This window comes from Micrasema longulum, unplaced genomic scaffold (assembly GCF_059751315.1).
Source record: "Micrasema longulum isolate JH-2025_06_02 unplaced genomic scaffold, ASM5975131v1 h1tg000539l, whole genome shotgun sequence".
Classification (NCBI taxonomy): Eukaryota; Metazoa; Arthropoda; class Insecta; order Trichoptera; family Brachycentridae; genus Micrasema; species Micrasema longulum.
Window position 1 is genome coordinate 77168 of NW_028277735.1, and position 26956 is coordinate 104123.

General features: G+C 34.2%; 1 protein-coding gene across 3 annotated transcripts in view; it reads right to left on the minus strand.

Moving 5' to 3' along the window:
* Positions 1-426: 426 nt before the first annotated feature.
* LManII (Lysosomal alpha-mannosidase II) overlaps positions 427-26956 on the minus strand; it is a 62288-nt gene continuing 35758 nt past the window's right edge. For all 3 annotated transcript variants that reach the window (XM_088227780.1, XM_088227781.1, XM_088227779.1), the window contains exons 9-21: positions 26156-26366; positions 23079-23278; positions 21346-21478; positions 18371-18461; positions 15494-15846; positions 13837-13976; positions 12525-12606; positions 11101-11219; positions 9556-9707; positions 7808-7932; positions 6256-6382; positions 4030-4139; positions 427-2896 (exon numbers count right to left, since the gene is read on the minus strand). In XM_088227780.1, the coding sequence (XP_088083906.1) occupies positions 2267-2896; positions 4030-4139; positions 6256-6382; positions 7808-7932; positions 9556-9707; positions 11101-11219; positions 12525-12606; positions 13837-13976; positions 15494-15846; positions 18371-18461; positions 21346-21478; positions 23079-23278; positions 26156-26366 (2473 nt within the window). In that variant the 3' untranslated portion in view covers positions 427-2266. The remainder of the gene's footprint in view (positions 2897-4029; positions 4140-6255; positions 6383-7807; positions 7933-9555; positions 9708-11100; positions 11220-12524; positions 12607-13836; positions 13977-15493; positions 15847-18370; positions 18462-21345; positions 21479-23078; positions 23279-26155; positions 26367-26956) is intronic.

Below are 26956 nucleotides of genomic sequence, written 5' to 3' on the forward strand. Positions count from 1 at the left end.
GCTGCGAGACTTGTTGTTATCGAACTTCTATTTTTATAAATTTGCTTTTTATTTTATTTTTTTAAATATCACTTAAACTCTAAACTTCATTGTCAAATATTTTTTTTTTATATAAAAATGTAAATAGGGGCTAGATTTCTAATTGTCCATGCGCTCGGTAGCTGCAAGACGTGCTATTATCTATCTCCTATATATCATAATTAAAGGCGAAGAACTAGAATCCCAACCGTCCATGCGCTCTGTAGCTGCAAGACGTGCTGGGATATTTATTTATTGTAGAGCGCCCTTAAGGTGATTTTCACAAATATGGCGCTGTATAAATTATCCAAACATTATTATTATTACGTACTAAATACACGCCAACAGAGCGATCGCTTCGCGCCTAATTTCCACACATTCAACATGTTCAAGGTTGTAATAAAACTATTTTTATATTGAATAAATTTATTAAGAATTTATAATAAAATTAAATTACATTATTTTTAATAGTATTGTTAACCTTTGGTATTGTGTTTTTAAAAAGACAATCATTTCTAAACATACACTGCATTCGAAGGACAGCTGCAGAAGCAGAGAGGTATAAACAAACCTACGTTTCTAGACCTCCCCTACACCACCCCCAACCGACGGCCCCGCGTCTGATATCTAGAAACAGTTTTATCAAAGCCACCGCCCCTATTGATTCGTGATAGAGGAACTGTGTTAAACAAGAGGCTGTGTCCAATACAAAAAAGATAACTATTTCTACGAAGTGGTCGAGTAATTCACATACCTGGGCTCCAGTATAACTGAGAATGATGAGGATCCAGCAGAAATCAGAAAAAGAGTTACTGCAGCCAACAAAACATACTTTTCTTTGCTGCCAGTGTTTAAATCAAGTAACGTCCACAGGAAAACCAAAATTACCATAAACTTAACAATTATTCGACTGTATTGACATATGGGTGTGAGGCGCTAACACTGACAGCAAAGATGGCTGAAATGCTGGAAACTTTTGAACGAAAAGTACTCAGAAGAATCTGCGGACCAGTGAGAGAGAATAATCAGTGGCGCATTCGGTATAACAAAGAACTGTACAATATATACCAGGCCCCGAGCGTCTCGGCACATATGAAGTTGCTTAGAACGCCTGATGAGTCAGTGTCCCTAAAAGAATAGTGAACGGACACCCGGGAGGAAAGAGATTAGTGGGAAGACCTAGGCTGAGATGGGAGGATGAAGTGAGAAAGAATGCAGCGCAGTTTCTCCAGGTGGTAAATTGGAAGACGGCGGCTGAGGACCGACAGAGTTGAAGGCGAAAGTTGCAGGAGGCGAAAGTTGCAGGAGGCCAAAGCTCGATATGGGCTGTAGCGCCATTGGAGAGAGAGAGGAACTATGGCAACTGGATCTTGGATCGATGGAGCGGCTTAGTTAAATCTACGCTGTGGTCTTCAGTGACTGATGCGCTTTGCTCTGCCCAAAACATGAATATCCTGAGCCAAACCACAAAAAGAATGATCGAGTACAGCCCCATCCTCAGTTGTGAGGGAAAAGATGAGGAAAAAAAATGGAAATTCAAAATTTTAGTCGTTTTACCACTTTTTATGGAACGCCGTTAATAATAAATTTTTCGTTTGAACATTTTTAAGAATAAAAACTCTTTTAGACTCAAGAGATAGGACGTTGCTACTAACCAATTTTCAGGATTGAAACTAAAGCAGAAAACCATTTATTGACACGTTTGACCACACAGTTAAAGCTTCAAATGTCTTTTAGCTAGCAACAGACGGCGATAGTCGAAGATTACATTAGTCCCTTTGGGCCTAATTAAATCGACTATCTAGGCCTCACTTAATCGGCCCTCTGGTCTTGGTTAAGGATCGAGATCTCAGACACTCAAAAATTTCAACCCTTTGGGCCTCGTTGTATATTTTTGCTCCGAGCGATCGAAAATTCGGTAATACAGAATAATTTGTCGCTCAAAATAATGTTGGCAAAGCCAAATAAAATATTCAGATATGTCAAATACCCATAAAGACAAAAACTTAGGTTAGTGTGCGATCTAAAAATAATATTACCATGATTGCATAAAAAATTTAGACTTAAGAGTACGGCGTCAGCAGATGAAAGCTAATAATTGGAAAAACCATGCAAAAATTGACCTTTTGAATACGTATCTCCATTGTGGACAGCTACGGGATCTGCATTAAATAGAATAATAATTACATTTATATTAAAATAACAACACATTACATTATTATTATGACTGGTAATGGTTTTATCAAGATTAATCTAAAAATTTAGCTGTTATGATAAAGGTTCTGATCTGCATTGGATTGAGAGTGATCTCCAAGTATCCATCTTCTGGGTCAACTTTCTTTGCAGACTTTTTATCCTTCATGTAGTTCGATTCAGCTGTTGGGTAGTAATCATAATACGAGCGGTCCTTGACAGGTTTCGGAGAGTGGGTTTGGTTGTGAGTTAAGTGTTTCATTTTCTTTTGCATCTGTGAGATCAATCTGCGATTTCTTTCAACAAGATCGTGAATTTCGTCTATTTTTGACAAAACGTCTTCTTTTACCTCGTTTTCTTCCCTGCTTTGAATATTTCGCTCGGCATTTCTATAAACAGAATTATCAGTGACTTCTGGTTCGTCTTTGAACTCTTCCGATTCCCATTGGAAGCGGTTTGAATCCTCGATGTACTGGTTGGCCCCGAGAGTTGTTTCTCTGACGGAAATTATTTGTATTCCTGAGAATACCCGTTTAAGGTTTACCACGGCCGGTAGCGAAAGGTCCGCTGGGTCATCTGTCTTCTGCAAGAAGTGTTCAAGGCGCACAAGAACTGTGTTGTCTTTCCAAGGTTCAACGGTTAGAAGATGGACGTTTGCAGGAAGCTCTTGAGATAATCCGCTGAACTGTAAATCAACAAAAAATAATAGATGTTACGTACTGAATTTATATTATAAACTGGGAACTCATATAAGACTGTAAATATCCAGTTCCTACCCAAATACTTCCTATTACATGTGCTTCTACCATCCTGTGAGGAAGTCACATTTAAAAAGTTGTTTCTCTGATAAATCTGTATCATATACTGAGTCAGAATATTTTGTACAAAGTTAAATTATTATTGTATAAACTGGCTAAATTGTACAGTTAATCATCATCTACACGATACCGGTAGCCTAGCTACAGCAATAGTGAAGTGCTTAAAATAAGAAACAATCGGAAAAACTTTGAAGGTGAGTAACAATTTCCATACAGTCCACTAAACTATAATTCTCTCTGTTATCAGTGCTGATTGTCTAAAAGAGATTGAACTGACCAAACAATAGATTTACATCGATAGTCTTTAAAAATTTAAACAATCCAACTGTACCAATTAGTTAAATTTATTTCAACAGAGAGGGAAAACATTTTTGAGAAGTGAATATGGAAGTCTAGGCATTTACAGGACTTATGACCTGTCATTGGCTGTTTTAATTGGCCACTTTACACACTGCATAACATTCACCATTCTGCCCATATTTGAACATCCACATTTCCTCAACTCTTCCATCTGTTGACTTTTGTGAAGTAAAAGAGCTGAAACCTTTATCACGTGGGTGAGATTCATCCGGCTGAACCAAATCACCTACTAGGCAACGCCTGAAAACAATTTTCCAATTTTTATACTTCTTCTTTTACCAGGTAGTTAATTCAACAATGTTTGATTATGTCCAAATGCTTGCAGACTTGCTGGATTTCCTCCCTAGGGAGTATAGTGGCCACTTAAACCAGCTAATGACAGGTCATAAGCCCTGTAAATGCCTAGACTTCCATATTCACTTCGCAAAAATGTTTTCCCTTTCTTTTGAAATAAATTTAAATATGAACAACTCCCTAGGGAGGAAATCCAGCAAGTCTGCAAGCATTTTGACATAATCAAACATTGTTGTACCAATTAGTGTTCGAAGCCTTAGTCTTAACAAGGATTATCAAAAGAATGGGCAGTAAAAAAACTGGTTAAAAGATTAATCTCTGTAGACATATGATCCTCTTTACTTACTTCGTTTTTGATGAGCTGCCATTGCGAGAAGGTTATGTTGTCGGCAGAAGTGAGGAAGACGGATGGCTCCAACTGTTTCTTAAGCATCAATTGTCTTCTTACAACGGATCCTGAAAAGATCATCAAAATCATAAATATCAATCGAAATAATGATTTGTGTCCCTAAATATCTACCTGTTGACGCACTCCCAGCTATTTTCAGCAGATTTTAAGTACGTTACGTAATTATTTATTACAGTACTAACGGACCCGGCAGACGTTGTCCTGCCCGAACATTGGCTTGCCTGCTATTAGCTTGGAAATATACTTTTTATCGATAAGTAGGTACCTAGGTACTTGTTTGTGATTAAATTCCAAAATTAAAAACGGATAATATTTAAAAATTGAATTTAAATAGGTACCTAGGTACTTGTTTATGGTTGAATTCCAAAACATAAAATATTTTTTTTTTAACATGGCATTTTTTTGCAAACGTCAGACTCCGGTCTTCTCACTAACAGAGGGGTGTACTTATGTAGGAATACGATTTTTAAAAATGTATTGAATATAATTGAATATTATTTTTTTTTTTTTTTTATCCCTCATTGAATACATTTTTGTTATTTTCTTGGGTTAACCTTTTCTTTTCTTTTATTACTTTCTAACTTTCATATTTCATTTACATTTTTTAGATCTTAATTTTAATATGTACTTTTAATTTTCTTACTATTTTTTTTTTCTGTAGATATGAATTGAAATTCTCGATTTACTTTACTTTGTTTAATTTATTTTTTTATCTTGTTTTGATAACATTTATGAGCACACACTATTTATATATGTGTATATTATTTTTTTTTTCTTATATTTAAAATATATTTAAGTAAATTACTATTCTTTAATTTTAATTGTATTATTTTACTCTATTTTCTTACTTAAAAAAAATATATATTTAAACTATTTTTATGTTTATTATTTCATACGTATACAGTATTATGTCTGTACTCTTCTTATTTGATTATTAATTAAAACGAAAACTATTATTGAATAGTTTATCGGGACAAAATAGATCTTAAGACTTTGTTTTCTTCATAATGTATTAATATTGTAATAATATGTATATTTTATTGAATAAAGACTCTATAAAAAAAAATATATATATTATTTTAGTTTTACCAAAAATCCAGTAAAAATAAATAAATGGGTAGACATTATAAGGAATTTAAAGAAAGAGTGTGATTGAGATCGACAAAAAACAAATGCTGTTTGTAAACATTCAAAACTAAACTTTTTAAAAACAAATAACAACAGCTTTTCATTTTTTTGGAAATTCATTCTCCTCGAATGCAACCTTAGTAGATCGATGAATAAAACATTCATGCTCCTTACTTGTTTTTCACATATTAGATTGAAGATTTTAATATCTACAAACACGCACGGCGCAAAGATCTATATTTCTCTGAAAACCGCACGTAAATCGGTTAAGCCGTTTAGGAGCAGTTCAGTGACATCACGCGTGCAGAGGAATTATATATATAAAGATATTCACATAAGCAGGGTTACTAGCGGGGTTCCACAGGGACCGCACCTGGGCCCATTATTGTTTTTAATATTTATAAATGATATAGTTGACATATTTGAAGGAGTCCAAGTATTATTGTTTGCAGATGACATGAAGATTTTTAGGACTATTAAAAATGTTGATGATTGTGCTACATTGCAAAATAATTTAGATAAGTTATCTGTATGGTGTTCTATTAACAACCTTCAATTGCATATAAAAAAATGCCATATTATGAGATTTTTCAGGATAAAAAATCCTATTTTATTTGACTACTCAATTGGTAACACTGCATTGGATTCGGTTACTGAGATGCGGGATTAGGGTGTGATTTTTGATTAGAAATTGTCTTTTATCAGTCACATTAATGATATTAGTAGTAGATCTTTAAGGACGCTTGGGTTTATTTTGCGCATCACTAAAGACTTTAAAAATATAAACACTTTAAAAATGGTATACACCTCCTTGATGAGAAGCATCTTGGAGTATAATTCTACAATATGGAGCCCTTATTATGCCTCTCACCAAATTACCATAGAAAGAGTTCAGAATAAGTTTTTGTCTGTATGTAAATCTGTATGGGACTTTCATCATATGCACTGCAGAATCTACTTATACAAGTTTCAAAAGGTTTATTCTGGCTAAAATAATAAAATGGTCACGTTTTGTACGTAATTCTTTGGCTATACCTTTGTCCTGCTGTTTGCCAACGTAGAGATAGTGAGTTCCCTTCGCCACCAAGCCTCTTCCTCCGTCTTTCTCATCCAAAGCTTCGCCTACTCCGAAAGCATCGTCATGCAGTAATCTCCGATGAACCTGGCAAGCAAAATTTGATACTGTCACATTAGTTTCATTAAGGCATCATGGGTATATTTGTATGAATACTTTCTCAGCAAAATCTCTTTGAAGTTCGAATGATGTAATAACTTATATTTAATCATTAATTAAATCATACAGTATTTATATAAAACAAGGTACAAAAGAACAATTAAAAAAAGTAAGACCAATAACAGATTTCACACTAATGAATGGAGGAGGAGAGGGGAAAAATAATTTAATTCTAAAAAAGTAAAAATATAAATATTACATAAAAAGTTCATAAAAAGGAAACGACATTGTAAAGCTACTCTACTTTCCTCCCTCTCTCTCTGCTTCCATGAACATTTCAATTTAATTGTAAAAAATCACAACCAACAATAAATTTGTAGGTAAATATAAATTAAGAGTTGAAATCAAATGTTTAAAATTAAAAGTAAAAGTTAAAATTAAAATGAAAAGTTTAAATTAAAATTAAGTTAAAAGTTTAAATTAAAAGATAAAATTAAGAATTAAAATTGAAAAGTTAAAATTGAAAGACAAAATTAAAAATCAAATTAAAAGTTAAAAGTCAAGCGGGAGATAAATTTAAAATGTCTTTAACTGATCTGATAAAAATATGGTATTTACAATGTAGTTCGTCGATGTCACTTAAACTGTCATTATAGGTAATCTGTATTCTTCGTAGAGTGCTATTTTTTAAATAATTAGTCATTGAGTTAGGAATGTCGAAGAGTACAGATTGACGAGTTCTACGGACAGGGACTCGATATGAAATGCCTCTAACAGTTTCTGGGCGATCAATTACGTTATTAACAATTTTGTATAGAAAGCTCATATCCAACATGGTACGCCGAGTTGCGAGATTTTGAACCTTGCGAAAATTAGCTGACTCAGTCCTACTTGAGAATGAAACATTATTTCTGAAATCTAATTGTCTAAGAAAAAAATTTTGAATATGTTCAATACGATTTTTGTACGTATTATATTGGGGATTCCAAATCGGTGAACCAAACTCGAGGACACTACGTACATATGAAAAAAAAAGTTTTCTTAATGCGTCAGTTCTTGTGAATATTTACATATAAGTTATTAATTTAAGAATTTTTGGTACACTTCCAATTATTTATTTGACCAATTAGCGCTTTCACCCTCTAATGGGCATCTTCAGACCGGTGAATATTATACAGTGTAAGGATAATTGATATAAAACTAAATATTATCTCAAGTGTAGGTACATTTAAAAATAAGTTGAAAAAAATACAATGCGCAATATTTCAATGGAACAGAGTGAGACAAATTATTGAAACATGTGTTGGCGGTGTACTTTAAGAGAAGATATATGATATTTTTTTATAGCTTACCTGTAAATAAAATCACCATTCGCCACTGATATCTAGTAACTATAGTAATCTAGTATTTTACCATAAGTTCAATTTCTCCGTCCCGAAGAGATGCTCCTCCCTGTGCTCTATCTGTCAGAACCGAAATGTCAAGTTGAGTGGCTGCATCGTGGATTGCAATGGCTGACGTCACGGGATAGTAATTACCTAAAAAAAATCAATATTTTGATTAAATCTTTGTGCCTTATGCATATCAGGATAGAGGTTTGATAAACAGGTGACTCTTTTTCTATTTGATCACTGGGAACACAGGCATGGGTAACGGTGGCGAACGGTGACTTTTTTTATAGGTAAGCTACATTTTTTTTCATAATTTGTACCTGCATGTACATACATACGTATAAGTATTGAAATATAGACATGGCTTCATCGTAGAAACAACTTCATCTCTCCGCTTTGCCTGCTGACAACAAGAAGAAGACGAAATACCTACTTTTTAAAAATAAAATAATTATTACCAATAATCCACTCATGCGAAAATAATTGTTACCAATAAATCCACTCATGCGAAAATAATTATTACCAATAATCTACTCATGTGAAAATAATTATTACCAATAATCCACTCATGCAAAAATAATTATTACCAATAATCCACTCATGCGAAAATAATTATTACCAATAATCCACTCATGCGAAAATAATTATTACCAATAATCCACTCATGCGAAAATAATTATTACCAATAATCCACTCATGCGAAAATAATTATTACCATTAATACACTCATGCGAAAAAAGTATATTCCATTATTTTAATACAGTACGTATATGCAAAAGTTTAAAAAATATATATTCATCCTTATTTCTTGTGTAGCACTGATTGAAAACACACTATATTTATTAATAATTTAAATTTTGAACTGAAAATATTTAGTAATTAACTACTACTACCATCACGCCATTTCTCCGTAGGGGTAAGCAGAGAGAATGGACCGCCACACACGTCTATCCTGGCATACAATCCTAGCCTCTTCCACATTCATACATCCTGTCATACATGCCCTTCAGTTCTATCTGCTTTTCACATGACCGGACTTAAGATTTTGGTTTATCCGATCATGCCACGTCTTCCTCGGTCGTCTTCGTCTAACGTTGCCGTTCATTTTCGCCATATACACTTGTTTTACCATTCTTTCGTCGTCCATTCGTTCTACGTGACCGAACCATCTCAGAGACCCTTTCTTAATCTTATCAATTATATTAACATATTACAACAGATATGAAGAACATTTAAGAAAAGGTAATATAGAATAAAAATTTGGACAAAATCAAAATATTGTTGATAAATTACCTGGTCCATGAAGAAGTATAGAAATTGAAAAAATAACATTTTCAGGCGTTGCCTAGTCTAGTATGTAGGTGAAATAATTCAATTAGATGAATCTCACCCGCATAAATAAAGGTTTCAGTTCTTTAACTTCACAAACATCAACAGATGAAAGAATTGAAGGAATATAGATGTTCAAATATCGGCAGAATGGTGAATGTTACACAGTGTGTAAAGTGGCCACTTAAACCAGCCATTGACAGGTCATAAGCCCTGTAGATGCCTAGACTTATATTATTACCTTCTCTTAAATGTTCTTCATCTCTGTTGTAATATGTCAATCACCGTTCTATTCGATATTTTTTTGCGAACGAGAATACAATGTGTGGCATGTATAGATTCATTTAATTGACCGTCGGACTCTCAAAACCCGCAAAATTGAACACACCTCAAACTCGGAGGACCTGACATGACACATAAAGAAGAATTATTTTCTCTCACCTGCTACTGGTTCCTCTAAAGTTAAATTCCACGTCGGCCTTTGGTTGCGAACTCTCTTCAATAACTGGCGACCATTGGAGTCCGTAAAGAAAACACCATTGGTGTTCAAGTTTGTGCTGAATCTTGAAATCACCTCTTTACCAATCTTGTCGCTGAAAAAACAACAATAAGATTCGAACACAAAACAAGCAAAGAAAATGCCTAAGCTTTTAGGCATAAGACAAACATATTGTTTTCAATGTTTAAAATATATATTTTAGAACCAGAATTTATTCACAAGTAATTCAAATAGATCAAGTCAAAGAGGGGATCGTGTGTTAGAAATACCACATTGCAAAACGAGGCTCGCACAGAGACATGCATATTTTATAGGTCCAAAAATTTTTAATATTTTTTTACTGATAATATTTCATTGATCCCAAACTTTCAACAATTTCCTTCTTTTAAAAAAATCCTGGATTCAAACTGAAGATACAAACTCTTTTTTTCTATGATACATTTTGTTGCGCTTTAATAATAATGAATATTTTTATGTTTTTTTATATTTTTCATTTCCTTTATTTACTATAAAAAAAATACCATATAATCTTTTACATAATATTTTATTTTCTTATGTTATACAAACATATTATAATCAGCTCGGCTCCGCTTGATGACAGTCGTCACCGGAGTTTGCTACGTCCGTTCTCGTATTACTTAATTCCTCACAAAGTGTGTGTCCACCACACACCCGAGATTCTTTTTAAACACCTATTTTAAAAACTCAGTATTTTGCTGTTTTGGGCCCTAGTAAGGTTCCACGACTCGCATCCGTAGAGGAGAATAGGCGTTATACAGGCGTTATATAGGCGTTATATAGGCGACATTTCGTTTTGACGGAGTGAATATTGTTTTACTTACTATATTTTTTTTTATAAATTTACTCATATCAAACACACGCACACACACATATAACTATTTGTTGATTTTTTAATGTTTCCTGTGTGCGTATATACTCTAGGCATTGAATTTATCGCAAGAAAATTTTAACGACTTTCAATTTTTTCGACTTGTTTTGTTGCATTACCATCTCTTCGGATTAACGGTGTTAAATTATTAAGACAACAGTGAACTTGTTTCTCTCTCATATGTTTGAAAGGCTAGTAAAACAGATGGAAAAAATATAATAATTCATTCTTTTTTTAAAGTGGCAACATTTTTTACGCCTAAACACTCTTATATGTTAATAGGGCAAAATCTAGCCAAATTGTTGTATGCATCTAGGCGTTCGTTTTCCAAACTGACGGTTGTGTCCCCTTGTTACATATCGATGTACATACCCGAACGTCAAGGTGGCGGGTCGATAGTGTATCTCCGTAATCGCTAGAGAGAATTTATCTTTTACTATACCGTCAAGGTGAAGGTATGACGTCATAATCAAGGCTCAGGACTCCATTTTAAATTGCTCATTTCGCCTTTTGCGACAAACATGCTTCTGTTTCCGACACTCACCTCATTTTAATATATTTCTCAAAGAAAAAAAATAGTGACAAACAAATTACTTACTCTACTGGTATTGGGCCGACAATCCACTCGAATTCGACGTGTTCAACATTTTTGTATATTCTCACCACTTGAGTGGCCCAGTTGGAAAAGGTTTGGTGCAGTTCTTCTACGAGATGACCCTAAAAATAAATATCATTTTTGAAGTTTCGGTGTCGGCCCGTTTTAATTTAAAATTGACTGAAATTTCAGGTTAGCCAAAACCTGCGGCCTGAATGTGTCGGATTACATTTGGCTGTACTCGGGTGCATCTTATGGCTGTATCTCAGGTTCTAAGATCTTCCATATTTATATTTTTGAAATAGGGAAATATCACATACTACGAGTGCCGATGTGAAATGGATTTTCAAAAAAATAGTTGTGTTTTTGAAATCAACATGGATATTGTGGAGAGATATTTTCATGCAAAATATAAAAAGTAAAATTGTGTAAAAATTCTAGAAATACTTGAGCTCTTTTTATTTACCCAAATATTTAAATTTTCAGAGCATTTCCTGAAAGTCGTAAATAAATTGTGCTGGAAAAAGGAATTAATTATCATAATCCGTAAGGGATAATACATAAATTTTCAAATAAATAAAAAAATGAAAAAAAAAACAATATTTTCTTTAGTCCACTCCTGTCTTACTTTAAAGATCGTAACCATCTCACTTTACACTTCCCATTATTTAAAGAACAACATAACAGAAACACTTGACTCAATATGTGAATATTTTATATTTATTTTGGTTGCAAATTATGTTGGTTTGCATTGTTCAAGTATTGTCACTTCTACATCCTTTGTGCTCACAACCACTGTTCACTTCCCACCTTAGTATCCTTTGATCATCCGCCACATTAGGACCTCGTGTCGTACATCGCGCGTTTATTTTGTTGAACGTGTGCCGCATCATAGACTTTGTTTCCACTAACCACCAGTGTTGAGCTACACCACGGGGCCTATCCTAGTGTTGGTGCCGCTCGCAAGTGACCAGTTGGACCACAGCAATTCCATCAAGAACGAAGATAAGGTTAGTGGTATCCCTTCATAATCCATCTCATATGTTGGGGTTGTGACCAATTGACACTGCATACCGTGCATCGAGGATACTCACAAATTTCATTAAAATTAAATACAGTCCACTCCGCTAAATAATATCGTAGAAGCGCTAGGGCTTCACCCTATTTCTCGCCCTGCATTCGCGTGGGAATTCGTTTTTCCACCATATTTTATTAAAAGAATATAACTTTCGGATCATGATTCTGACAATAACAATTTTTCAATATTATGGCTTTACGCATTTGTACATAACACCATCCATTATTGTTTAAATTTCTTAAATCCATTAGTATGGTGTTTGAAACTAGTGTTTGACGGTGTCCCAAGAGCGACAAAACCGTTTATTGCTCCATTGAACAAAATGGATTAAATATGATATTTCATTTACCTTATAAACCTTATTTACAGGTTTACTTGAAATCGGTTTGGCATCAGAAGACTTCGGTCTGAAGATGTATGCACCCGAAGATCTGAAAGCAAAAAATAAAATATAGGACCGGTATTTTAACAGAGATGAAGGAATCAACAAACCGATAAATGTATTGCGAAAAAATAAATTCAGTATAAGTTGTGCCGGTTATTTTTTTGTACAACAAAAAGGTTAAGTTTATACGTCATTCAAAATAAAACTTTCTGCTCTACAAGATGTTTTGTTTGCTCTTCCGTATTCCGTATAATATTTTGTATATATATTTATGGGCACTTGTAACACTGGAGACATCAGGCTCCAGGTGCCAGGCCTGCCAACACAGAGGCGCAACACGGCGTCACGGTCAATAACGTATTGTCCTTCATTATTTTACAACAAATTAGTCAAAAATTTATTCTCCTTCATTATTTTACAACATACTACTCAAAAACGCATTTTCCTTTATTATTTTATAAAAAATTAGTCAATATTTTATTCTCTTTCATTATTTTATAATGAATTAGTCAATCATGTATTTTCCATCATTATTTTACAACAAATTAGTCAATAATCTAATCTTCATTATTGAACAACAAACTAGTCAATAATGTATTCTTCTTCATTATTTTACAACATACTGGTCAATAATCTATTCTCCTTAATTATTGAACAACAAATTAGTCAATAATGTATTCTCTTTCATTATTTTACTACAACTTAGTCAATCATGTATTCTCCTTCATTATTTAATAACAAATTAGTCAATAATGTATTCCCCTTCATTATTTTACAAAAAACTGGTCCATAATATTTATATTCTTTTTCATTATTTAACAACAAATTAATCAATAAAGCATTCTCCATCATTACTTTTTAACAAATTAGTCAATAATCTATTCTCCTTCATTATTTTACAACAAACTAACCAATAACGCATTCTCCTTCATTGTTTTACTACAAATTAGTCAATAATTAATAGCATCTTCACCAAATGCAAATATCGCGAGCAGCTTTATTTCCTCGATAAAACGCGAACAGAAAGAAATGTCGAAAACTTGTCTACTTGACTTTCCATTTCGAAGGCATTATTAAATATAATAATATATTTTTCTAAAAACAAATACACTATCTTGTAGAGTAGACAATTTTGTTTCGAATGACGTATTTTTGTTTTGTTTAACTTTTGGTGTTCGTATTTAAATTTTAAAAAAACAGACAACTTAAGTCAATCTCTCTTAGTCAATCTTAAGGAGCCTCTGTGAAATAAAATAAAAAAATGAAAAAAATATACCTGTTACGTGGAATTTCATTATTTCCGATTTCACCCTCGTAATATTGTAAGTCTTGCTTTAAAGGTATGGTCAAATTGTATCTAGCGACGAATAGTTGACTTATAAACCCAGTTCCGGCATCGACAGATATTGTTAGATGCTGTAAAAATAAATTAATATCAATATTCATAGAATCAAAATAAACCAGAAGGCGCGTAGAATAGAGTAAGCATGCATCGCACTGTGTCCAAAAGTCTGCCACCCGCCCGCCCGCCCCCCTGCACGACACCCCGTATGCGCGCATGCGTGTAGTGGCCGCGCAATGTTGCCAAACCGTGAACAATACATTATCATAACAATTATCATAATTTGTTATGCTATGTTTTACCACAAAAAATATTTTACCGACTTGACTTTAAAAGCAAACGTGAAAAAAACATTAAATAATCATTTCGTAATTATGTTCAATTAATACCGTTTAATATTATACTAAGGCTTATTAATAGAAAACTGGGTAAAAAAATTGACTACCCTGGCAATACCAACAAAACGTCCGCCCTGTTTTATTTAACAATCTGACAGACGGTAAAATAATTTTCCTCTTTTTTTCTTTTTCCCATTGAGTGATGGTATTGATTTATTTATATTTTTAAATATCTTTAGCTTTTTTAAAAAAATATTTTTTGCTAATGAATATGTTTTAACTTGAAATATAAAAATAAAACTTTTATTTTATTGGTTGTTTGGAAGAAATTTCCATTTGGCAATAAGCCCGCCAATGTATAAATAAATAAATACAACCTTCGGTCAAAAAGGATTGGCCTACTACTCTGTTAAAGTGTACAATCTACTTCCATTAGCCATAAGGACAATTAGTAAGTTCTCCCAATATAAAATTGCAATTAAGAAATGGATAGTGGAGGTGGGTTGCGCACGGATCGATAAGTGGATCAAGCCAAATAGGTAAAATGTGTGTACTGTTTATAAAATTTATTCTATAGGTCTTTTTAAATTGGTTATGTTTTTTATGATTATTTTAGTTTTTTATTGTTTGTTATGTTAATGATAATTAGGTTAATTAGATTCATTGCGTTTATTATTGTTATTATTATGTTAACTTTGTTAGATAGCTAATTTAAGGCATGTTTCACATTTTGTAAAATGTTTCCCTCGGCACGGGACACCTCAGTGTCAACATTATTCTGTATAAAAAAAATAATACAAATAATGTAAAAGTATAAATAAATAAAAAATAAAATAAATGTACAATTAACATATTGCATTATCAAAATAGTAAGGAGTATCTAATACAAAAAAATTCAAATTAAATTACAATTACTATGGCGACTACTTTTCTTGACATTTGGCTTGCCAACCGCCGGCTAAATGCAATAAATAGCGTGTATAATAATTAATGAATAAATAAAAATGCAATTTTGGAATATTTTCCATATTTACACCGGTGAAATTCAAATATGTGATTGCGCAGCAGGATTATACGTCGCGAAACGTAAATATTTTGACATTTAATATTAGGTGTTTACGGAGGTTCTATTGTGAGCGCGAATACGGTAAACAACCATGGTGAGAAATTGTAATCACGTCGCTTATTAGCACGTCGATAGTTATTTGTGATTGAGCTACTGACTATTTTATGAAAAATTTAATTAATATTACCTCATTCCCAATTGAATTTTCATCTTCCAAGGCTTTCTTAATTTTGTTCGTTAATTCTTCAGGGTCTGCTCCGCTCAGCCTTTGCAAAGGCATTCCATCGTTTTTTTCTATCACCAATGGCTTGTCTGACATCATAATTTCATCTACATTGCCGCCATCTTTTTTTTCCAACTTGTTTTTAAAGAAGTTTTTGATGGAGTTAGATTTTGTTGAAATGTAAAAGGACTTGTAGCCTAGCGGTGGAATGATTTCAGCCAAGAATACCAGTTCGAATACAGCGGAGGAATTTCGGTCAGTTAGCTGGTCATACACCCCGTTGGATAGAATCAAAAACTGGGTACTCAGTGACTTGCCTGAAAAAAAAATTATACTTTATTAACAAAATAACAATTGCATTATCTACTACATACACACTTAGGTAATAGATTTCTCTGGATCATGTCTAGTCTGCCTAACTAGGTACAACCTGTTTTAAGGCAGACATTTTTTTAAATTTTTTTTTATTATTTTTTTATTTAATTCCATGTATTACATAGTCTAATATATATTTACAACACAATATTTACATCGATACTTATTCTAACATTATTTATCACTATTATACACTTAGTATCCTAATTTATAATATTAACTGTTTCATATGTACATTTTCATTAATTATATTCACTATTTACACTATTTACTACCTAATATTTTTCACATATATACTTTTTACATTTAATTTTAAATATATTTACATTAATTTCATTTTTTATGCTTTCTGGCATTTCTTCAAATAGTTTTATTCCCTTGTACATGCGGCAGTTCTGGGACATTGCTTTTGATTTCTTTTCCAGTCTTATATTTTTAGATCCTCTTGTTGCATAGTTATGAAAGAACTCATCATTTTTTAGTTTATTTTGAAAATATCTCGGAACTATTTCTTTAATAATTTTGTTTATTTCATTGGCAACATTGAATTTGATTCTTTGATCAATTGTCATGATATCTAGAAGTTGAATCATTTTCTTAACATTTGTTCGTCTCCCACATCTTAATATTATCCTCATCGCTTTGTTTTGTATTATTTGGAGTCTTTTTAGATCTCCTTCATTACTTAAATATAAAATACTGGAGCAATAATCAATGTGGGGAACGATAATACTTTTAAATATCAGCAGAGAGGTTTTAATGTCTAATTTATTCCTTATCCTTCCTAACAGGGATACCTTCTTTGCGATTTTCTTACTCGTATAGTCTGCATTTTTTGAAAAAGATAATTTAGAGTCAATCCAAACTCCTAGATATTTTATACTTTCAACATTCTCAAGAACTTCTCCAACTAATTCAACACTGTTTTTTCAATTTTTATGCAAAAATAAACAAGAACATGACTGCCTACAAGTTAGTTTACTATACAGCCATACAATATTAATTTATTATTTAAGAATTTATTTTGAGTAAATTTTTCGATTCTCCTTGACCTAAACCAAGTAACCATTTTTTTACATTTTCAAAAATAGAATCCGAGTTATGGTTTTACAATGTTTGGGTAACATATTAAATACTTTGGGGCTCAGAAACCTGATTTTTTTTTGCCTAAATTCAGAGTTTGCGGTAGACCCCATGACCCATCCTCTAGTTTGACTTCTGGCAGTGTGGGAGTGTTCCTTTTGGGATTTGGTAGAATAATCTGCTTTTACAAACATTATTATTCGAAAAATATATAATATCCTTATATCTCAAATCACAAATTCCTTCAATTACTTGATGCTGGGGTACCTGAAGGGCTTTTTAAAAATTATACCGTTGATTTTTGAGCAGATTCGAGAGATTTTAATATTGATGTATTAGTGCCTCCCCATCCTATTATGCCATAAGTTATAATTGAGTTACATAAAATAAAATATAGTTGTTTGAGTTTAATTAGGGATAAGATGTTACGTATCGACTTGAAGATATAGGAAAGTTTTCTAATTTTTGTGTCATATATTCTATGTGTTCTGTCCATTTAAAATATTTATCAATAATTATTCCCAAATACTTTATATGGTGTACTGATTCAAGTATTTTAGAGCATATTTTTAATAGAAGGTTTTGTTTAGGCTGTCCCACTGTGGTTTTACTAAATGTTATATATTTTGTTTTGTCAATATTTAAAGTTAAGAGATTGTTATCCAGCCACATTTTTATTATATTGACACCGTTTTGAGCCGCAGAATAAGTTTCATCCCATTTGCCACTAGTAAAAATTAGAGCAGTGTCATCTGCAAATTTATTATGTGTCAGACATTCATTAGTATACAAAATAAACAAAATCGGTCCCAAAATACTACCTTGTGGAACACCAAATTCAATGGTTTTTTCTTCGCTAGTAATATTATCCGATTATCGGTGTGTCAGACTCCCCCCTCTTCGTTTCTCCCCTGCAGAAGTTAGCAACCATTTGTTTTTTTTTAATATTTTATTTTTATAAATTTTATTCTTTCTAAAAAAATATTTTAATGTTCCAATATCTCTTCTTGCTCATACTGATCATCGTGGTTTCGGATGAGACACGGTTTAAAGAACACCCTGTATATACGTAATTTTTCTTGATTCTTTAAAATTATTTCTAAATGTATTCATTAAGATATTCCATTTTGTAATGCACAAATATATGAATAAATCAAATTAAAATTGAAATTTAAATCAGATGGTAAAGCACGAAAAATGTCATATAACTCCATTTATAACAGCTGTTTTCTCTAATGTCGTCATTCAGGGGGTTTGTCAGTATACCGACCACAATACCACCTATCAACTTTTATAAGATATGTCAAAAGCATGAATTTTCAAAAATTTGGCAGTCGACATTTCACTAAATCAATATGAACTCAAAATAAATAAAAATATTACCTTCCGGATCTTGAACCGTGAAATTGTTTCCAGAGACGGGAATTCTGGCATAGTGGTTTAAAACGTGTCCAAGCGGGTTGTATAATGTCACCTAAAAAGTTAAGAAGGAAATAACAAACTGAAATATATAATTTCAACTCCCCCTCACCTTTCACTCCCTACCCTCCACAAACACAAAACACAAAATACCACTTTACATTTGTATATCTGGGTAGTATGTTTACTAGAGATGGAAATATGGACAAGGATATTGAAAGGAGGGTTAGTGCCGGTAACAGAGTTAATGGTGCCTTAAAGTCTGTCGTAGCAAATAAGTGTCTATCGCAAGAGGCTAAATTAGCAGTTCATATTGGAGTTCTGGTACCAACCCTAATGTATGGAAGCGAAGCATGGAGTTGGAAAAAAAGGGACGAAAGTAGACTGAATGCTGTTGAAATGCGATCCCTCAGGCGAATGTGCGGAAAAACAATGTATGATGGGTGCCCTAATGTCGAAATTAGAGCAGAATGCAAGGCTGAGTTAAGCATTACCGACAAAATTAAGAAAGGTCTTTTGCGATGGTTCGGTCATGTGGAGCGAATGAATGATGAAAGAACGGCTAAAAAGATTTATGATGCGAATGTGTCTGGTTGTAGACGTCGAGGAAGGCCGAGAAAGACGTGGCATGATCAAGTACAACAAATTCTTGAAAGTGGTCATGTGAAAAGTCGGAATAATCGACGTGCGTGCATGAGAAGATGTATGAATGTGAAGGAAGCAAAGGAAGTGTGCCAGGACAGAGTGGTGTGGCGTTCTATCCTCTCTGTCTACCCCTCTGGGGAAATGGCGTGATGGTTAGTTAATTAGTTAGTTAAAATACACACACAGATTAATACTTAGGTACTGATAGGGTTAGGTGGAAGGGGGAAGGGAATGTGTGGTGGAGGGGGGGGGATTAAAATTATGTAATAGGATAAAACTTTTTGCTAAATTATGCATTGATAAGGGAGCTTGTGTAGTTTCGAAATAAATAGTTTTTATTTTAATTTTAAAATTTTTCAAAATTTGTTGAGCGTCTGTTGATTTTATTTATTTATTTAACTTTTTGTACATAATGTTATTAAGACATTGGCAGGCTTATTGCCAAATGGCAATTTCTTCCAACCAACCAATAAAATAAAAGTTTTATTTTTATAATTCAAGTCACAGAACATATTCAATAGAAAAAATATTAAAACGCTAAAGATATATAAAAATAGAAATAAACGTATTTGTTTATAAATTACCTTAAATCAAAACTTTTACTCAATGAGAAAAAGGAAAAAAGAGGAAAGAGGAAAAAAGAAAGGAGGAGAGATTAGGGAAGAGAAAGGAGATGTTCCTTCAGACGTGATTTAAACAGAGTAGTTTTAGTGACGTTAAAGAGCTGAAACCTTTATTGTTGTGAAGAAATTCATCTTATCGAATTGTTAAACATACTAGGCAACGCCTGAAAACTCTTTTCAGCTTCTTAACTTCAAAAAAGTCAACAGATTGAATAATTTAAGAAATATCGATGTTCGAACGTAGGCAAAATGGCCAATATTACACAGTGTGTAAAATGACCTCCTAAATCAGCCAACGACAGGCCATAAGCCCTGTAAATGCCCAGACTTCCACATTCCTCTCTCAAAAATGTATTCTCTCTGTTGCGACAAATTTAGATCTGAATAACTCCCTAGGGAAGAAATCCAGCATGTCTGCAAACATTTGGACGTACGCAAAACATTGCTGAATCAGCTAACTGGTAAAAGAAGATGTATCAAAGTTGGAAAATTGTTTTCAGGCGTTGCCTAGTAGGTGAATTGGTTCAGCCGGATGAATCTCATCCACTTGATCAAGGTTTCAGCTCTTTTACATCAAAAAAGTCAACAGATGGAAGAATTAAGGAAGGGTGGATATTTAAACATAGGCAGAATTATGAATGTTTTTTAAGGATAGGTATTATTAAGGATAGCCAAAGTGCTGAAGAAACAAAATATTATAACAACGTTTGGAACTGTGTGAAAAATAAAAAAACATTTATTAAACCCAAAAAAAAGAATCCGCTGGAAATGGAGGCTGTTTATAAACTGAGTTGCGAAGGATGTGAAAAAGTGTTCATAGGACAAACAGGGTGCACAGCAAAGAAAAAGATTGAAGAACACAAAAGACCGTGCAATCTTGGGCACCCTGACAAATCCGCAACAGCGGAACACTTTATAGACACCGGACATTTTTTCGCCTTCGAACCAAAAATTTTACCTAAACCCGTTATTTCTGTGCACGAATAGTAGAAGAGGCAATTGAAATACCAGATTGTAACCCAACAAGTATCGGCACAGCAGCTGACGGTGCCATGACAGAAGAACGACTATGGAGATAGAACAATGGGGAGTGTAGTACCAAAGCAGTTTATAACTAATTTAATACCTGTTGAAAATCGTGAAGAAAAAAGCCTAAATACATTTAAAAAATAGACAAAAACTTATTAAAAACAGCAAGTGAAACTTAAGTGTGCATGTAAATATATTATATTCTTCATCTTTTTTTAACTATGTACTTATCTTTGATAAATTTTAAAAAATATGTAATGTAACCCGCAGACAAGCCTCGGCTTTGCGGGAACAAAATCTCAATTATGTATGTTATTTTATTTGTTAAAATAATTAAAAAACACACACACCCAAATAACATAAACAAAGACGACGGGCTTTAATTAAATTCAACATGGTTCCCAGCACTACATACTAAGAAAACTATTAGAAATGTGCCTACTGCCAACTGCGACTCGGTACAAGTTATTGGTATATAAACACATCATTTTTTTCTACTAAACACACATATTTCCTGAAGATGGCTCCTGCAATGGTAGCTGAAATGTCGGAACAAATTCAACACATAATATCACCAAAAAAAGAAACATATTTATAAAATTCTCAGTTTAAATGTATCCAAACCGTTAAAAAGTAACTTACAATGAAATTTTGTGATTCTTCCGATACGGAGCATTGGGTTATATTTAATTCGCACAGTGTCACTGGCATATATGGAACTGCCTGGCGATCTTCACGATCTCTGGACCTTGATGGTGGTTCTGACATCAAATCACTGAAAAGGGGTAATAAATCATCATAATCTCAACTTAAGAAAGTGCAAGGTCATAAGATTTTTTCGTCTGGAAAATCCAATCATATACGACTACTCACTGAACGATGAAATATTATCATCTGTGTCTAGTATACGAGATTTGGGTATTATACTTGACACTAAACTTTCTTTTACAATTCATATTGAACATGTTATCAATAAATCCTTAAAACTTCTTGAATTTATTAACAGAAGCACAGCTGACTTCCAAAATATCAATACCCTTAAAACTCTCTTCTGTTCCCTAGTTCGCCCGCACCTAGAGTATTCCTCTGTTATCTGGTCTCCGTACTGTGATGTTCACATCAAGAATATTGAATCAGTTCAACATCGATTTTTAAGAAAGATAAGCTGGAGGTTGGGCTTATCCAGAGACCTATATACGTATAATGAGTTAGAAACTACCTTGAATATATCTTCTCTTCAAAACCGTCGAAATAAATCCGACCTTCTAGTCCTGTTTAAAATTCTCGACTCACTCTTTGATGCGCCTGAACTACTGAGCTCAATTAAATAAAATATCCCAACTAGAAACCTCAGACAAAACTTACTCTTTCATACTGATAACCATAGAACTAACTATGGTTTTCATTCCCCTATGCCCAGAATTCTCAGGTCTGCCAACAAACATACCAGTCTTGAGTTCTTTGATAACAAGTTGTCTTCTTTCAAACGATCACTGAATCAAATTCAATTAAAAACACCTGTCTCCCACTTCCACTCCCACTAAGTCTACTTTATACTATTGTGTCTTTCTACTTTCTTTTGTAATAATTTTCTATGTAAAAAAGCCCATTGGGCTTATATATAAATAAATAAATGAAAACACACTGTCTTTCCTACAAACTGATCCTAATCTGATGTTGAATGTCCCGATTATAGCTAGGCATAATCAGTCCGGCGTGTAGTTATCTTTTTTGCACAAGGTTGCAGCAACCAATTGCAAACATTTTTCTTAAATACATTGGCACTTGTGGAGTTTTTTATGGCTGCCGGAAGTTGATTAAAAAATTTCGGAGCCAGGAAGGGAAAGTTCCTTTGAGCTAGCTTCAAGTGAGTGGTTGGGCCGAGGTAATAAATCCTTCCCGCTGATCGCGTCTGTATATTTTGCTGAGTCCTAACTTTATATACAGATTTCCAGAACTTCACAAGTGCCTCCTTGACAAATAACCGCAGCACATCTAGAACTTTACAATAACCAAACAATTCTTTTGAAGGATGGCGAAAAGGTACTTTTTTCATTGCTCTAAGCACGAGTTTTTGTACTTTAAAAACTGGATCCAATACGCTAGCTGCGCTACCCCCTCATCCAATAATTCCATAAGTCGCTGTAGATTGGAAAAAGGAGAAGTAAACACTTTTAAGTAATGACCAATCGATTATGTCGCAAAGCGATTTAAGCTACTACCTTTATAATTGTTTCTATGCATTGATTACTGTTTTTTTTTATCATTTTTTGGCCTGGTTTAGAACGGAGTAAATAACACTAGTTTGGCATTCAAAGCAATAAATGTATAATTGTATGTTTATAATATGATAATAAATAAAATAAAATACGTACTTCAGAGCTTCCCTCGTGGTGATAAGACAATCCTGGACTCCTTGCTCCAATATTCTCGCGTAATCTCTAGCCACATGCTGCTTTTCTGTACCCGTGACCGCGTCGTGATGTTGCATTATGCCCATGGCCGTTCTGAGCATGTTGAGATCTATTTTGTCCTTTTCGTTCAAGTTAGTCATGGCGTATAACTGCTTACAGACCTTAGATAACAAAAAATATTAGAAAATGTCAAACCGATCCACAAAGTATGGGAAACTATACACAAATGTAAAGAACCAACGTAAATATAACTTTAGACCAGTATTTGAGGTGGGATGAACAAATTGAAACTACAACTGGAAAATTTAAGCGCTTGATACATTTTTTTATTCCACTTAGAAATATACTTAAAGTCCTGGACTTAAAACACCTATACCATGCACTGGCAAATTCTGTGTTGACTTACGCTCTAATTGGTTGGGGAGCTTGCGCAAAAACCACCCTAGAACCTGTAGCAATTGCACAGAAATCTTTAATCCGAGTAATTAAAAAAAAAACATCTCGTAATTCAAGTGACTTGCTCTTCAAAGAATTCAGAGTACTGAATATTATTCAACAGTATATATTGAGAACGGTCAACCACAACCAAAATACAAGATACTCTAATAGGGATCTGATACTAAGTGAAGGGGTCAACACTGTTCTGGCATCGAGACAACACTATTACGTAAGCAAAAAGGTCCATAACCTTTTGCCAGAATCGTGGAAAGACGGGAGTGTTGTCAAGTTGCGGAAGGTGTTGACCTCGCTCTTTCGTGACATTGGTCGTAGGGAGTCAGAAAAATTGATGCAAGCCACGGATTGGAGATTCTTACTGGATGTCGAAAATAAAATATGAAAATAAAGAATAATTTTAAAAAATATATGTACAGATGGTAGCCATGAAGTTTCGCATTATAGATAAATTGTCTATGTTTTATGAATGTATGTATGTGTATGCGCATGGGTGTATGTGCGTGTGTGTATGTACATGCGTTTATATGTGTATATATGTATAAATGTGTATGTATATGTATCAAAATGTATATCCGAGTAAGTTTATAATTTATTAGTCTGTGCTTTCTATTAATTTGTTAACTATTATCATATAATGTAATTGCCTAGCTTGAAACGGGTTATGTACACTTGTTAGATGGGTAAAGTGAACGTAAAATGGTATTTTTGATAAAAGGTGTAAGTAAGTAAATTTTAAAAAATATCAACAATGATCAAATACGGCAATTAACAGGGACTATAACTTTTCATTGGACGGTTTAAGTGGTCACATTAGGTACCACAGTTGCTTGCCCACCACATCCCGCACACCGCATCTGAGGACATAAGTCTCCTTGGCGGTGCCCGCATACACGTAAAAGTTTCTCGTTGCCGAACGAGAGAAGCTGACCCAAGGAGCTCTCTGAAATCTGGTAGCACGAAGGTAATCCAGGAGTACATAATATGCACTTCATTGGATCGAAAAAAGAGCGAAATAATTTCTTCACTGACTGGGATTAAATTGATTGGACATTAATTCGCAGAAATGATTACAAAACTTTTAAAAACAATAAGCTCTATGTGACATTCACCATTCTGCCAGGCCCTGAAAATGCCTGGACTATAGATCTTGTGACTCTACTGTGGGTTGCCTAAATATGCTTCTCGTAAGGAGCTTAGGTCATGGGCCAGGAAGCAGAGAGTAGTTCTCTGGCAAAAAGTACCGGGTCAACACCATGCGAAGGAACTGATAAAAGGGTACTATCAATGTTTTTCTTTTGACCCAATAAATCTCAGCCAAAATCAAGTGAGAGTTATCACTAGATTTCGTCCAGGGTACTGCAGGTTGAACAAACACCTTGCTAGAATAAACCTTTCCGAAACTTCTAGATGTAGGTTTTGCAGTACAGATGAGGGGACACCTATACACATTCTATGTGAATACATTATAAAAGAAGCCTCATCCTCGGGGGAGCACTGGTTAAGCCTGAGGATGTTAAAGAGCTTGCTTCCTACCTAATAGTCCGATACTTTACGGATGGGCTTGGAATGGGAGATTTAGCAGAAGGTAAACTCTTGCCTACCACACAGTAGCCAGAATTTTTATAAACCCGAGCTTGGAGGGCGAGAACTATTCACGGGGACCCGTCACAATAAATCTTCACGGGTTGCAGTGACGTCAAGACCTTGCATAGCGCTGACCACCCCCCCTCTAGGAATAAGTTAACATGATTCACACCCATATTAGAAAACTGACATTATACAAGAGTTGAAGAATCGGCACTTCGTTTTGACCGAGTATAGGCTAGAGTTCCAGACAGCACGCATCGTGTTAAAAGTTGCTCCAGCAAAAACAAGGGCGGGTTGCAAACGTTTTCTGCATGCCACCATCTTCAGGTATGTGAACTTTCAAGTTCTTCTTCAGTTCCTCAACAGTTTTCTGAAGCTCACTAAAATATTTTTTGAGAAGGACCGCATCGTCTGCGTACTTCAAGTCGCACAACTTTAGAGGAGTTCACATTTACACCTCGGTCAGGTGGTGGCAATTTCATCATCATCATCATAATTCCCTTTCATGGTGCATAGGGCACTGCATTAGTACACTTATCGCAGCGTATCTTAATCATTTTTGCTTATATAAAGGTAAGATAATCTGCCTTACACTTCAGATACCAGTCCAGATACTATGAAATATTCTAATGTAAAAACATTTTTTAAAATAAATATTTAATAACATCCATGTCGGTAATCGAACCCGAGACCTCTTGTACGGTGAGCAAACGCGTTGACTACTATAACACGAGACCGTTGTGATTTTCATGATATAAAATCCATCAATATGATGAATAAGAATGGGGCGAGGACGCAGCCTTGCTTTACTCCAGTGGAGACCCAAAACCAATCGGTCAAAGAGCTGCCAATTCTCGTTGTCTACGTGTAACGCCTTAATAACAGCAATGGTCTTGAGGTATTCTTTACGCATCGAGAATTGTTCAGAAAGATGGTCGATGCGGATTATCAAATGATTATTAATTTATATGTAAAAAATCCATGTTTAGACTTACCTGCAAAAAACTGTTTGCTTTTCGTTCGAAATATTTCAGAGTAGGCCTCGACGTAAAATATCCCGTCCAGTACGAATTGGGATCTGATGCATAGGGGAAGAAATCGTCTTGTTTAGTGGGGAACTTAACTTTAGAATCGTGTACTGATTTGATGTAGCAAGATGGCGTCGAATAAAATAATCTTACACTTGGTTCCCGCTCATTTGCATATCTGCAAACATTAAAAATGCTAATAAGCGAAGAAGAAATTTGTAGTTGGAAGTTCGTTGTAATTTAGACCAATTCAAAGTAACTTGTGACCAGTTTCATCACTTTAGCATCATAAATCAATGGTTTATTGAACAAGGGTTCGGACTGTCAGTAGAGTCGCAGTGAGTCACATCTTGCTGGAGGGTGTGATTCTATAAAATGCCGCAAACGCCCAGTTGCATTCCACCGGCAACACTACTGACTAGTCCAACTTGTTGGCGTCCACGTCGCGAACCCGAGGCAATGGGATCACACTCATAACGGTGTTATTACAGCGGATAATGAGAGGATAAAAGGAGAGATTCTGGCGCCTCCAAACTAGAAGCGATTAGCTTACGGAAGGTAACCCCGACAGAAAAGACCACCAGAGATGGCAACAGGAAACCACTTTGGTCACCTTTTCCCAGGAATCACTATGGCGAGGCACACCCAATCAGCAGTTGTCCTGGCTGCGGAATATATAACGCAGGGTAGATATGCTTTCGCTGTAGTGATCGCCAACGCCGGGAGACCTAACAAGGCACCGCAAGAAGAAGAATCAATAATATTTTG